General features: G+C 34.4%; 1 protein-coding gene across 5 annotated transcripts; it reads left to right on the plus strand.

Moving 5' to 3' along the window:
• The first annotated feature begins 8,439 nt into the window (after positions 1-8,439).
• On the plus strand, positions 8,440-11,738 carry LOC136224298 (probable E3 ubiquitin-protein ligase RHB1A). 5 transcript variants are annotated; one of them, XR_010686367.1, is made up of 9 exons: positions 8,440-8,719; positions 8,802-8,888; positions 9,499-9,689; positions 9,993-10,096; positions 10,401-10,460; positions 10,551-10,653; positions 10,830-10,942; positions 11,074-11,241; positions 11,556-11,738. XR_010686367.1 is itself a non-coding variant. In XM_066012591.1 (3 exons), exons 1-3 carry the CDS (start codon positions 8,632-8,634, stop codon positions 10,023-10,025), a joined length of 312 nt encoding a protein of 103 aa, XP_065868663.1. In that variant the 5' UTR covers positions 8,440-8,631; the 3' UTR covers positions 10,026-10,310. The 5 variants fall into 5 exon arrangements, 1 of the variants encoding a protein (XP_065868663.1); XR_010686365.1 differs by lacking the exon at positions 8,802-8,888 and having other exon boundaries at positions 9,993-10,107; XR_010686364.1 differs by lacking the exon at positions 8,802-8,888.
• The last annotated feature ends 4,632 nt before the right edge of the window (positions 11,739-16,370 follow it).

Raw genomic sequence — 16,370 nt, forward strand, 5'->3', positions numbered from 1 at the left:
ATCAAAGGAAGCTGTGAGGATGATGTCATCGACATATAATAACATATAAGCAATATGTGACCAATGATGATAAATGAAGAGGGAGTGATCCGAAGTACTATGAATAAATCCAAGAGTGCACACAAAATCTACAAATCGCTTGTACCAAACACGAGGGGCTTGTTTGAGGCCATACAAGGATTTCTTCAATAGACATACATGATTCAGCTTGTCAGGATCCCGATAACCAACCGGTTGATGCATATACATGGTTTCTTTCAATTCACCATGTAAAAAAGCATTCTTGACATCCAATTGATGGATATCCCAATGCTTGGAGAAAGCCAAACTGAGAACAGTACGAATAGTTGCGGGTTTTACAACCGGACTAAATGTTTCACCATAATCAACGCCCACCTGCTGAGTTTTCCCATCACCTATAAGACGGGCTTTATGCCTCTCAAAAGAGCCATCAGAATGCTCTTTATGATCAAAAACCCACAAAGAACGAATAACATTAACATCAGGTGGACGAGGCACCAACACCCACGTCTTATTGTTAATAAGAGCATTAAATTCATCATCCATAGCAGTTTTCCAATTCCGATCATGAAGAGCAGACACATGGTTACGAGGTAAAGGAGACCTAGACACGACGGTATTTAGGTTAAATTGACTCTTGGGTTTAAAAATCCCACGTTGACTCCTAGTAACATGACGGGAAGACATATTGGGAAGAGGAGGTAATGGTGGTGGAGTTGGGATCGGTGAGGGAAGTAGAGGTGGGATGTCTGTATGATGGGAAGGAGAGTCCGAGATATCAGATGGGGTCAGATTTGGGCTTGGCAAGGATGGTTCCGATGGACCAGCGGCATGGATCGGGTGAGAGAGGGCCGGATAACAGTGGCTGCCGGCGGCTAATAAGAGGGCTGTTTTGGGCTCGGGTTGGGGTAAAAACCGACGGGGTGTCAAGAGGAGGCCCATTAGTGAGATGAAATTGCACATAGGGTGTAAGTCCATGGTCCAAAAGATCATAACTAGACACAGTAGGTGGAGGAATAGTGGCGAAAGGAAATTGAGTTTCATCAAAGATCACATGACGACATACTATGATTTTCTTAGACTCCATATCATAACATTTATACCCCCGGTGATGAGACGGATAGCCTAAAAAGACACAAGGAGTGGACCTAGCTTGGAGTTTGTAAATTGTGGTGGATGGAAATAAAAGATAACATAAACACCCAAAGACTCTAAAATGGGAATACACAGGATCGGTCCTATAGAGCACACATAATGGGGATTGGAATTCTAAATTTTTAGTTGGACGAATATGGAGAAGATAAGTGGCCATTTGAAGTGCATGATGCCAAAAATATGATGGGATGGAAGCATGAACTAAAAGTGTGCGGATACTATTATTGATGCTACGAAGTTTTCTCTCGGATTTCCCATTTTGAGACGAAGTATGAGGACACGAGAAACGAAAAGAAATTCCATTAGCATTACAAAAATCCCAAAAAGCTTTATTATCAAACTCCCTCCCATTGTCACATTGGATATTTTTAATTTCCCTTTCAAATTGAGTACGGATTAGTGCTCGAAATTATAAAAAGATAGAGAAAACATCTGACTTTTTATGCAAGGGAAATGTCCACACAAAATTAGAAAAATCATCCAAAAAAACAATGTAATACTGATGCCCCATTGAACTTAAAATATGAGACGTCCATAAATCGCAATGAACAATATCAAACGGCAAAGAAGTTTTATTATTGGATGAAATAAATGGCAACTTAATATGTTTTCTAAGAGGACAAGACCGACAAATTGAAGTACTATGAAGAGAATTACATTCAATAAATTTCTTTTGTCTAAGAGCATCTAACACCGGAGAGCCGGGATGTCCTAAGCGGTCATGCCATAAGGATGGCGCTAAAACAGCAAAACTAGAAGGAGGACTTGGAGGGAAGGTGGCTTTGGTAGTGACGGGATAAAGGTCGCCTTGACTTTGACATCTCATTATACGTCGGCCCGTTTGAAAATACTTCACAGAAAATCCAAACGGGTCAAATTCGACAGATACTGAATTGTTAGAAGTAAACTTACAGACAGAGACTAAATTTTTAATAATATGTGGAGCATATAAAACATTTCTCAAGGCTAAGGGTGGATGTGGGTGAGTTAAGTTTGTGTGCCCTAGTCCATGAATCGGAATTGAATGTCCATTACCAACAATTATGCCATGATTATTGCTCATATTAAAAATAGACGAGAGTTTACCCTTATTAGACGTCATATGTGAAGTAGCGCATGTGTCCATGTACCATGGATTTTCCGGAGGATTGAGGCTCAGAGTGTACAAAGCAGATTCAATATCCGTAGGCTCGGAATTGGTAGCAGTATGAAAGGCCTGTTGTGGGCGGGGGCCTAACAGCCCTGCATTCTGGGCCGGAGGAGGACCTGTGCAATTGCCAATGGGCCGAGCCCATGACTGAGATGGATATGGACATGGAGGGGCCTGCCAAGGAACCCAAGACCAAGAGCCCTGTTTTGAACCTCCCCAGGATGGCTGCTGCCACTGATTTGCCGAACCACCACTGCCCGACCGGTTCGCCGGATTATTTCCACGGCCACTGTCATTGTTGCCACCACGAGAATTATTATTATTATTCCAGCGCCCCGTTTTCTTATTTTGTCCCTGATTGCCTCCTTAAACCGGACGAGATTGTTGCTGCATATACCCAAACGGATTAGCAGACGGAGGAGAAAAGGAAGAAGATCCCGCCGCCACCAAAACAGTCCCCGCCGAGGCCATAGTGGCCTTCTTCGCTAAACCGGCCTCCTTCAATATAACCATCGATCGAGCCTGATTAAATAAAGGAAGAGGATCCTTTTATCAAATAATAGTGCCGATACTATTATATGCTTCAGTGAGACCCGAAACCATCTGAAGAACAAGTCGGTCATTCGACACCTGGGAATCCACATTACGGAGTTCATCCGATAATTCCTTTAGACGTTGACAATAAGTAGTGGCGGAAGAAAAATCCTTCATAAGAGTATGAGAAAACTCTTGTTCAATTGAAAGTGCACGGGAATGCTTATTGTCCTGAAAGATGTCACATAAACGATTCCACGCCTCCATGGCGGTAGCATCCGGGTCAATTATCGTCTCTAACAGATCATTAGTAATGGTAGCAGAAATCCACCCAAGAACCATGGCATCTAAGGTTTCCCACTGATCTTTGGCAGCCTCATCGGAGGGAGAGGCAACGGCTTTACCATTCAGAATGATATGGTGGATAACTTTGTGGGATTTGGCAAAAACTTTAAAGAGTTCCACCCAGGTAGAATATTGAACCTTCTCCAAACTAAGAATAATGGAGATATGGTTTTTAATATTAGACACCCCAAGCGCCGGATGAAACTTGGAGTCAGTCATGATGAACAGATTAATCGAGAAGCGGAAGGTAAAGGTGAAGATTGGCCAACCAGTATAGAGAGACTGGAAAAGAAAAGGACGGCGGCTCCAGGAAGAAAACTAGGTTTAGTCTGATACCTTTATAGAAGATAATCTGTTGATTATTTCTTAAGCCTAACACGACATATATACAAATATACAAGAGTAATTTTAGGAGCTAATCTAGGAAACAAATCAACCTACTAATTACAAATAACTCTACAACAATATTTCCTAAAACAGAATAATAACCATTCGGTTAATCTAACATTCCCAACACAAATTAAATAAATAATGATTTTTTAATTCAATTATATATTGAAAACTAATTAATTTGATAAAGGGTTTAAGCCAAAAAAATGAAATATAAAAGATAAAGGGTTTACGGCAACAAACAAACATGAACAATCGGGGACAGAGGATAGTTTTTGCATATTATTAGGTAAATTACATCCATCACTATTAAACTTTACTCGTTTTCACAATTTGGTCATTGAACTTCAAAGTGTATTATAAAATTTACTAAACTTTACACTTTTTAGAATTACTGCCACTAATTTTTTAATACAAATAATTCTAATTAAGCCAAAAAAAATTAAGAAGTGAGAACTTTTGCATTGAAAGTAGAAATTTAGAAAATAAATAATAAAGCTAAATTTGTCATTTGAATAAGGGTAAATAATTTATTAGTCCCTTACTTTTTACCTAACACACTGTTTAGTCCCCCTATTTTGAAAAACACATTATAAAGTCCCTAATTTTTACTAATATTAACCCTTTAGTCCTTTTGTCTAGTTTTTTTAGACTTGTAATCGTTATATTTTAGCATAAACAGATAGATATAAAATAACAGAGTAACATTGTCAACTTGTATTGTACTGTGGTTGTCCTAAAAGTTAAGATATGTTCGGTTAAAAATCTAAAAAAATAGATAAAAGGACCACAAAGTTAATATTAGCAAAAGATAGGGACCTTAAAATGTGTTTTTCAAAATAGGGGGACTAAACAGTGTGTTAGGTAAAAACTAGGGGACTAATAAATTATTTACCCTTTTAATAACCTAATTAATATTGTGTTGGTTTTGAAAAAAACTCTTTAACCCACATTTAAAAGAGAACTGAAAAATATGTTTAGGATGTTTTCCTGATAATAATTAATCTTGATTTTTTGGGAAAAACACAAAAAAGACTATTTAATTTAAGGTAAGAATACAATAAGGAAAAATATTAAATAATAAATATTGAAATGATTGTGATCCATAGAATATAGATATTAAAAACTAATGGAAAGAAATAAAAAATATAATAAAACAAAAAAGAACAGATAATTAATGAAGTATTTGAATTTCTTTTTCAAATTCATCTTTATGGACCAAAACAATAACAAAGAAAAAATAGCTTCTTAACAGCCACTTAAACCAACTTGGCAAACTTAGTTACATGTCATGTAATCACGTCCTATTCTATAAGGCCTATTTTAATTCTCTTAGGGTGGCTTCTCGGAATTGGACTACATAACTTTAGCAAATCAAATTCCAAATCAATCACAACAAAACCATCTCAACAATAACTCTCTATAAATACAGACGACTCTTTGTGAAACAATACACCTCTTGATAAATACAGAAATGACTCTTGAACAATACAATGAACTAAATTAAAGACTATTAATTATAAGTTTATTAATTCAACACATCCAAACTTTTTTTTCTTAATTTTAGACAATAAATCCTAATGAACAGTTTTTTGTTAGCTCTGATTTTTGTAAATTTAGCAATTTTGTTAAAGTTTATTAACTCTAATATCTTTAATTTAGTTTTACTAGCATGTCAATTTTTTATTAAAATAATTTTATCTAAATCAACTTTCTGTTAGAGCTAAATCAACATAATAAGATTAAACAAAGGTACAACCATCTTTTGTACTGCATTCATCATCAGAATACAAGATTTGAAGAGCTCAATCTAGAAGATGTCTCTCAAATGCATTTCCAATTCAATGAGCCGACAAACTCTCTCCATATATATACTGCTATTGCTTAAAAAATATTTTCTCACTGAAAAACTCAAGCTTCAAACACTTATCCAAAACATCACATTCCAGATTCACATTCCAGCACCCTTGAATGTTGAGATGTGAAAGAGCCTTGCAATTAGTAAGTATGGCTTCAAGACCAACTTCTTCAAAAGTCCCAAAACACATACCAAGTTTCTTTAGGCCCGACATTGTACTTGCTATCACCATAGCCTCACTATTATCAATTTCATTAAGCAAGATAAATTTGAAGTTTCTTCTTAGCTCAGTTAGGCCTTTGCAGTTTTTCCCAAATACTCCAAACAATAACTAATGTCTAAAACACTTAAATTCAATAGAGAATCAACATGTCTTTCCACCATTTTATCTGTCACTTCACTCATTAAAATTTCCAGCACTTTTAGGTTTTTCCCCCTACGGATACAGAAAACATATAGATAGATTCATGTATGTAAATCAAATGTCTATGTGAAAATATGAAACTTAAGGAAAGTTAAATTCAAATGGATTTTCAGACATATCTCAATATCGATAACTATACTCTCTACAATGATATGTCGAATCAAAGAAACCATTATTAAACATTGAAATAGCACAAAAAATAGAAAAACATTTATAATCAATTACCAGTTAGCAGCGGAAATGAAGCCTCGATTTCCAAGCTTGAAGGCAGAAAGCAACCGAAATGAACCTCTATTGCGGTTCATAAGCTTATGTGCCACCGAGTCAACATCCTCGACCGAACGTTCCCGTTTCCGGCACCAGTTCTGGATGTTGATTTCTGACCAGCAATAAGGTCTCGAAATGCATGCTAACCAATTTTTGCAGACCAACGAAATCAGTCCTACCCATTCTCCTACCGAGATTCGAGCGAGAATGATCGCTAGTATTTCCGTATTTAGATCCTCCCATCGGGAAGAAGAAGATGAAGACCATTTGAACATTTGAACATTTTCAATGTTTTCTTTCTTCTGCAAATCCAGATTCGCCATTACAATTGAATAATGCCGGAGCCAGGACCTAAACCTCGGAGGGGGTTGACCATGTAAGGAAAAAAAATTAAAAACTATTTAGCATATTTATAAAAATAAAAAAAAACATTACAAAATGAATACCTAACATTATCAATTCAATTTGATCAGAACCTCTAAAATTTAACATATTATCAATTTCATTAAAACCCTTAAACTAGATATCATAAATTCAATTGAACCCTAAAAATATCACATTATCAATTCAATTCAATCAATTCAATTGAACCCTAAATCAACACCCCTATCAATTCAATTGGAGACCCTAACTATCATATTATTAATTAAATTTAATAAAAATCCCTAAAATAAAAAAACCCTAAATAATTTAAAACGCTACATTGAAGACTTAGCTCTATATCTCTCTCCTTCTCCATCTCTTCCTCAACAGGCATCGCAGCAGCCGAAGTTCCTCTGGTCAGCGATGGCATAGTTAGGCTTCTCTTCTTTCTCGCAGAGCTGTTCACTTCACAACAAATTCTAATTTTCTTTCTTTACACACTAATTTGTATTTTTGATTAAGAGCTTTTCTATGAAATATTCTTTTTTGAGGGAGGAGCCTATCCCTTTTATGCACGTATTACAATCCTCACAAGATGCCATTATAAAGATGCCTCCATAAAAAAACAAAACCATGCTACTTTATAATGGCATCTGTGTCATTTCATCTCTACTGTAGAGTTTGTCTTACACTCTTTTTTTTTCTACTAGTCTCTTCGCATCTTACCTTCCTCAATCTAATTTTCACTTTCATCTTTGTTTTGGAAGAAATTGATTCTTCCCTGATCTATTATACTTTACCTCTTCCATCAGCCAAATCTAATAAAATCTTGTTATTCCATTATTCCCAGATCTACTGCAGTTTACCACTTCAATATATGTTGACTTGGTTGTTCTTGAAGTTTTGGTTCCTTAATTGATTCACTTACAGTGGTCTGAAGATTACTGTGAATCATTCAAAAATCACAGAAGGTGAGTCCATGTTCGATTGATGAAATTCTAATGGGAAAAACGTGTAAATTTGATTAATTTGTCAACAAGCAACTTGTTGTTGTTGGAAGGCAACATATGTCTGTTTTTCATATTTCCTTTTTTCTTTTATTCCAATTGCATCTTGCAAATATTGTCTCCTTTGAGGTTTCTTTTGCTTAAGGTTTTGTTCCATAGGATTTTGAGATGCAACACAATTTTCAAAACCTTTTTATTATAATGACTAAATTAAATTAGTATCTAAACTTTCCCATGTTTAGTTAAATCAAAGATTGAGTAATTATATCTAGAGACTTCATCTTTGATGTCATTTAGAATGGTGAAGCAGAATAAGTTATGCTCCAATCACCATTAATAGAATACAAAAAAGCTTACACATTCCCGTTGCTATAATTCATCATTGTACATGACATAGTAGCAAATTTTGATTGAGAAAAGAAAAAAAAAAAAGAAAAAACCAATGATTTTAACTTTGCTAATTTCGTGCAGGCGAAACCATGGTGAAGAAACTCGAAAAAATATTCTTTCAAGATGTGAGTGCATCAGCACATTTTTTAGGCAATCAGAATATTAAAAAGAGATATTTATGATAAGAGATTGCAAGTAATTTGAGTCTAATCTTTATACTGATGTAATTGATGTTTCTTTGAGTCGTTTATATCTGAAAAAAATGCACTTTACACTACAAAAAATGAGACTTACAGGCACAATTAGTTGGTGACAAATTATAATTTTAGTCCTCAATTATAAATTTTAAATTAGTATAGAGGACTACTATATCTTTTTGTCTCTGATTTTTTTAATTAAGAAAAGGGGACGAATTTAGTTAGTTGAAAAAATAAATATTGTACATTTAGTTTTTGAAAAGGAAAGGGGACGACACACGTTATCTTCTTTTTTCCCCAATTGAAATTAATATATCGGCTTTTTTGTTTAGGGTTAATCCTTTCTCTCTCTCTCTCTCTCTCTCTCTTCTACCCCTCCATGCTAGTTCGATACACCGTCTTTGTCTGCAACCGGCGCCACCAAACATCCCTTCTCTCTCTCGTTTGTTCTTTCGATTCGTTTTCCTTCTCCATTTGGCTTTCTCTGTTCTTTCATTTTCCTTCCTTTCATCTCCTCCCAATCGTGATCGATGAATTCAATACTAATCGACAAATTCAAGATAACTGCCTTTGACGATGGCAATGGTTTTGGTTCTCCAGATGATGTTGGTGTCCAAGGTAATTGATCATTCTTTGAGCATTTTACTGTAATTTAAGTTATTTGAATCCAATTATGTAATTTCTTTTTTACATTTTTTAGGTTTTTGGAATCTATATCAGAATATATTTAGCCTGGTCAATAAATTGGGGATTAAACCAATCGCTTTATTAAACTGAGAGACTAGAGGTATGTATAATCACTTGAAACTCGAATGAAGAATTGAGGAGAATGTCCATAATTTTAAACATTAATTTTTTGGGGAAAAAAACTTGTCATCAACTTTAGTTCTAGAAAAACGAATTGATATACTGAGGATCATTCTGCAGGCTGAATTTTTGATATTCGAAGACCAGCCTTAGTTGGCTACCCCATTGGGAACCTTATCTTATACTCAAGCAATCAATACATATATGTTATATTTCAACCAAAATGATTTTTTGGACTTTGAAAAAATAATATTCACTGTATTGATTTTTGTAAGTTATATATGGATTGATCATTCATCACTACCATATATTTGTAGTGATTGATTTTGACAACACGGAATGGCATGGAGAAAATACTATCCAAATAAGGATTTTTTAACTGCAACTTCAGATTTCAGGAATTTTAAAAATTACTTGTTGCTTATACTTTACTTAGTTGTCGGTATCCTATTTGGAGTATTGCTGATAGTTACTGCCAAGGAACTTTTCAAACCATTTGGCTGCTCATTAAGGCTTAATTGGAATGTTTTTTGTCTGAATATTTCACAAAATTGATTATTGCTTTGATGCTCTTAATATTTGATCATCAGATTCTGAATCTGTTAGTGGTGGAATCCTTGATACTTCAGCAACATGCGAGTCTATTGACGATCTAAATTGCAGAACTTCAGCAAGTTCATTGCCAGAGTCTCCAAAGAAGCAGAGGATATCAAAACTACAAGAAACATTTTCAGTACTCGAAGAAGAGGATGCTTGTCCCATTTGCCTCGCATGTGTGAAGGTGTCTATAAATTATATTGTGATTCATAATATTCTAAGATATTTTGTGTGTGTTTGCTTAAACTTGATGTTCAAACTGTCGGCATCTACTTGCAGATTATGATACAGAGAATCCAATTTTTTTTTACCAAATGCGAACATCATTTATAAACTGGTATAGTTTAGGCTGGCAATTTCATAAAATGTAAAGGAATAGAAAAGAAAAGGATTTATGGCACTGTTCATTTCTGGTGACATGACTTTGCTTCTTTCTGGTTAACATGAATACAGAATCCTCACTTTTTTATGTTTCTTAATTTCACAGGAAATGTTATTTGGCAATGGCTTCAATTACTAGCATTTCCCAAGATGAAAAGTTGATTAGCAGTTTCGGTAGAAAGCTTGCCAACTTAGTGGATTGAGATGCAGGTAAATCTAAGGTACTTGGATACATTTTATTGGATCCTTAGCTCTGACTTTGATTGTTGCACCTTTTATCCACGTCTTTTTTCTCTTGGCCTAATTTGTCGAAAGCTAAGGTACGTGGATTACATTTTATAGCTCTTAAAATACTTCAAATATTGTTATATGGGTAATGTACATGAAATTATTATAATCTTCAACTGAATTCTTAATTGCTTTAGTACTTTATTCTCTGTTCTGCCAATAGAAATAACTGATATACCTTTTTTTCTATTTTTAGTCTATTAATTGGTGCTTCTTGAAATTTCAGGTTTTAATTTTGATGCACAGGTTCTTTAGTACATCAGGTGGAATATTTCCACGAGCTAAGGTAGTTTCTTCTGAGATATTGAGTGTTTTATCTTTCCAGTTTTTTTTTGTAAATTCAATAATGGTGTCTAATTAATACTTAAATTCCTAGGGTACAGTTCCCGCATCCACTTAATTGAAAAAGGATATAAAAGAACTCAGAATGGTTATCCTGCAGATTCTGGCAGTGAAGTTAACTGTTCTGAATATTCTGGGTATGCTAATTGCTCATTTGATTTTATGGGGTTGCCGGCACATGTTGACTACCTTCAAGTTTATGTTAAAGCAGAATATGATTAGCTATTTCAATTTGAAGATTGCACTGAATTATTCCCTTCTAACTCTAAGCTATGCGTTCCTCAACTTAATTTTACTTTGGAAATATTTGCAGGCCAAGTTGTCTGCTAAGGGTGATGAGGCCCTGAAAGATAGGGAAGTTGTTCTCTTTGCTTTAAATGATGTGGCTGAGGGTTGATTAATGGCCTTTATCCTCATTTGTCTCAGGTAAATTTATTTATGTTCTTCCAATTTAATTGGCTCTATTTAAAGTAGAAAGCAGACAATCCTGATCTACATGCTTTCTTCAATTTTTCTAAAATACAGAACATGGTTGTGACATGCTATTAAATTTTCAGGTTCAGCTGACAGTATTGTGAAATTCTTGAATTTGGTTGATTGGATCCACAAGACCTGAAGTGGAGTTGAACCTTCTAGTTTATGCCTAAGAAGCACAAAGTGATGATGAAGATATTAACACGATGAATGCTTACTAAGATGCTAATGAATGAAGGAAAAATTTGAAGGTAATTTTGGCTATTTGTTTACAACTGTTAGGCTACATTTGATTTATTTATTTACAACATAATGTGAATAGAAATAAGAGATCAACAGTATAAAATGCCTAGTCAAGCTGGTACTTTCTGTATAAGAACTCATAAGATCAGTGCAAACATCAACAATGTAAAACTTAAATTTCAGTGGTGTTAATATTACACTAATTCCCTTCTCAAAACATAATACACTAATTATGTAGTTATCATTTTGGGAGTGATGTTGATAGTAATTATTTGATTTAGGAAGGCAAATGTTATATGACATTTTCTGTGTTCATTTGCAGTGAAGGATTTGAGAAGAATGAAACGATTTAAAGCTAAAGGGGATATCGTTAGATTGATCTTAAGAATGATGGTGGAACATATAGAACCAATGTTATTTGGGAAGGACGTAGTTCCTTTTTTTCTAATAATTTTTTGTTGAATATTAAGGTTACATAATAAATCATTTTGTGTTGATTTTTTTTGTTTTATTTATGTTTATAAATGGGGTTATGGTTTATTTGAAAAATGAACCAGTAAATTACTGATTATGGTTGATGTTGAAAAATGAACCCGTAAATTTACCGGTTTAAATTAATAATTAACATTTTTTTTTTTTAGGGCGTGTGTCGTTCTTTATTGTAAGGACAGAAATATGTCACTATTACATGGGGACGACAGTCGTCCCTATGAATGGGGACGAGATGTTGTCCCTAAGAACGGGGATGAGATGTTGTCCCTAAGAACGGGGACGACAGTCGTCCGTAAGAACGGGAACGACAGTCGTCCCTAAGAACGAGGATGAAATGTTGTCCCTAAGAACGGGGACGATAATCGTCCCTCTTAACGGGGACGACAATCATCCCAAAGAATGGGGACGACAGTTGTCCCAAAGAATGAGGACGACATCATGTTTTTTGTCCCCTATAGAATCAAGGACGGGGGAAACAAGGACGAAAAATAGGGACGAAAAAATTGTCCCTGAAAGTATAGGGGACAAATTTTCATATTTTTGGGGACGATTTTTGTCGTGTCTGAAAATCCTTTTTTTTTGTAGTGTTAGTTGGTATAGAATTTCATTTTTATGTCTGCTCATTCATTTTATGATCCATTTCTAATAATGGAAATTTATAATTACAATTGGATCAAACACAAGAACAATAATTTGATAGGATAGAAAAAAAAAAGACAAATAACACATTAACTTTGTTTTCCTTTTTAATATTACTAACAAATAATAATTTACTAGTCATACATAGAGTAATTCAAAATGTTTATATGAATCTAATTCAGAGTGTTTTTTTCTCCAAGCTTTTAATCAGTGAGAAATCAAGCCAATTCTGGGTGTTGCTGGACAATTACTGCTATCTTCACAATAGTTGGTAGATGCTAGCATCAATGATATGGTTGTAGTGGAGGTTGGTTGAAAACTGCGTTTGAGTATGTAATGGAAGTTGATTGCGAAAGAAGCCGATTACGATGTTCACAGGGTTAGATGGACGTTGTAAGGTTCCAAAAACTGGAACTTATCAAATCACGTGGTATGGGCAGGTGGCCTATGCATCCACTACAAGAACGGCACAGTTTTAAATACTTAGGTTATGATGGAAAGATGACGGGGTATGTCCAGCGACTCAAGATGCAAATAGGACACACAGACAACATACTGGGTATGCGTAGAAAGGTTAATTTGGAATCGAAATACAGATATCACAGCAACGTATTTATGAAAAACAAGTGCATTAGATGCAATGTGACGACATACGAGATATGTCTCGAGGCATAAAATAAGAGGCAATGGCGACATACGAGATATGTCTCGAGGAATAAAATAAGAGGCAATGGCGACATACGGGATATTGCTTAGGTTAACTTGTACTCTTCTCGGCACTCATACCAAATCAGAAGGAAGAAATTGCTAGCACTGATTGCAGAACGCGGCCGGCCAAAACGATCTTGTTGTAGCTATTCTAGCGCCGAGATCGTGGAAGGCTACAAGTATGTTGAGGTTTTTAATTACTAATTTCTTGTTTATGTTAATTTCTCCCTCCAACTTGTTAAATTTGTATTATTTAAAGGAAAATTAAAAGTTTTGTTTTGGAACGGTTGTTTTTATTGATTGAGCTCATTATGGTGTTAAAATATTATGATCAAATGTCTTTCTCAAATGCTATTTGTTTTCCTATCAGTTTACAACCCTAATTAAAAGATAATCATTCTAGAGATTATTTTATTTTCAGAATTAGATGCATTTTTTTGTTGATAAAACCTAACAATAAATATAAAATTTTATTAGAAGAATGCAAAGAGAACATTAAGATCTCCACCTATCAACGACCTCTTCTGTAGTTGTTGGATGACACAAGTTAGAGTTTCAAAAATCATAATTCATATTAGAAGAACAATAACCTCTAAGAGTTTCGGTATGGAACATTAATTCGCAAGCCATTTTAATGGAAAAAATTTGGGTTTGGTCGTCTATTAATTTGGATACACTCTTACATTCATGCGTGTAGCAAAAGCAATTAAAGTTGGAAGAGAAATAAGCAATTAGTGCGGGGGCTGACTAGGAGAATCCATATGAGACTTTTAACAATACAATTTTGTTTATATGTTGGCTCATTCATTTTATGATTCATTGCAAATAATGAAAATTATGTATGATTACAAATTCTTATTTGCATTGCATTTCATGGCATTGACAATTTGCAGCATTAGTAAAATATGCTAAGAAAGGGGTTTAAGCATTTGAGTCAAGAAAGCCTATGTTCCACATGTTGGTATCTCATGTGCAAATCTTCAAATAAATAAACAAATATGATCTATTTGAAGTAAATAAACCTGTCTAGTAGAGATACATAACACTTCCTCAATTATTGAAGTTAAGAAATAAACGTTTGCAAACAACTTCGATTAATTAATCGAGTGTATTGCTCCGAAAGTATTTATCTTCATGTTCCTTGATCTCCAAATAATGAAATAGTGAAGACAGCTTGAATTGTCAAGACTAAAAATCTTTACTTAAACCACCAATCTCTTCCTATTCTATCAAAACTGCCCCGTCTAGTGCCAATTTCTAAAAATACTAAAAATCAATTAATACTAAAATTGTTAAAATTTAATAAATAAATATATATATATATATATATTGTTGGATCAAATAAATAAACTTTCAAAGGTACAAAGGAAGAGTATAATGGATAGGTATTTATAGATTACAAACATGACTTTTGGTAAACAACATTAACTCTCTATAAATACACTGAACCAAATTGAAGACTATTAATTACAAGTTTATTATTTCAACACACCCCTTAAACTTATAATTTTTTTTATCCCTTAGTAACACTAAGAACAACTCTCAATTTGCAGAAATCTTCCGGGTTAGGTTTTGTTTGTTTGTTTTTATTTTCTTGTTCCTATAAAAAAAAGAACAACTCTCAATCTGCTGAAATCTTCCAACTTCAAAGCTTTAGTAAAAATACCAGCAACTTGATCTTTGGATGGTACATGCTTGAGTTGAATTTCTTTCCTTCCAATGCATTCTCTAATGAAGTGATACTTGGTGTCAATATGTTCGCTTCTATCATGAAAGATCGGATTTTTAGCCAACGTAATAGCCGACTTATTATCAACAAAAACATCAGTTGCTCCATCTAGAGCAAACTTCAAACTTTTTAACATCTGTCTCAACCATATTGCATGACAAACACAAGAAGCTGCTGCAACATACTCTGCTTCATATGTTGAAAGTGTAACAATTGCTTGTTTCTTAGAACTCCAAGCAAAAACAGCAGTTCCCTTAAAAAACACAAAACCAGTTGTGCTTTTTCTATCATCAACATCTCCTCAATCACTATCACTGAATCCATACAATCTGAAATTGTTCTGGGAAGAGTAAAATAAACCATAATCCAGTGTACCTTTGATGTATCGAAATATTCGTTTTGCTACCTCCATATGAGTTAAAGTTGGAACCTCCATGTAACGACTAATGAGTCCAACTCTATAAAAGATATGGCCTTGTACATGTCAAAAATCTCAGCCTTCCAACCAACCTTCTAAACAAAGTTGGATTCACATTTTCTTCATCATCATGCTTTGACAACTTATTTCGACAATCCACTGGTGTAGAAGCTGAATTGCATTTATCCATCTTGAATTCTTTTAAAATAGCTTCTGCATATGACATCAGCCCCAAATCCGTCATCACATAATTATTTGTCATCAACTTCTTAAATTCTTCAATCATCCTTTGATCAGATCCTGTGAAAATTAAATCATAAACATACAAGCATACATACATTATTTTTCCATCCTCATTCTCCTTGATATACAAAGCATGCTCATATGGACATCTTATGAAGCGATTCTTCTGGAAATAGTCATCAATGCAAGAATACTAAGCCCTTGGAGCTTGCTTAAGGCCATACAAAGCCTTTTTTAACTTCAACACCTTATCTTCTTGCTCTTTCACAGTATAACCCAATGGTTGATTGACATAAACTTCTTCTTCAAGAGTTCCATTTAAGAATGCTGACTTGATATCCATTTGGTAAATTTTCCATCCTTGTTGAGGTGCCAAAGAAATAACTAATCAAATTGTCTCAATTCGAGCCACCGGAGCAAAAACTTCTTCATAATCAGCTTTAATATAAGAAGATCTCTTCAACATGGCATTGGTAATGCTGCTCTTACTTGGAACTTCTTTCTTCTTACTGACTTGATCAGTTTCTGGCATAGAATCTTCCAATTTCTCCTCATCATCTGATACATTTTCTTGTACCTTAATTTCTCCTAAATCCTCAAAATTCTCATCATCGTCATTTTCTAAGGATTCCACCAAACATTGCATGAAAAATCTATTCTGTACATCCAATGTATATTTCTCCAATCCCAACTCATTTTCCCACAACATTATTATCTCCTCGAAGGTCAAAGAATCAACATGTTCTTTGATGTCATTGATGCAGCAACACGTAGCTTTCCAAATCTGCACTTGATCTCCCATGAACCAATCATGATATCTCTTTTCATCATGATTCTCAATTTTTAGGAGAATTTTTGTCTGGCTCTTGATACCAATTTGTTGGATCAAATAAATAAACTTTCAAAGG

The sequence above is a fragment of the Euphorbia lathyris genome, chromosome 3, assembly GCF_963576675.1.
Source record: "Euphorbia lathyris chromosome 3, ddEupLath1.1, whole genome shotgun sequence".
In the NCBI taxonomy this organism is placed as follows: Eukaryota; Viridiplantae; Streptophyta; class Magnoliopsida; order Malpighiales; family Euphorbiaceae; genus Euphorbia; species Euphorbia lathyris.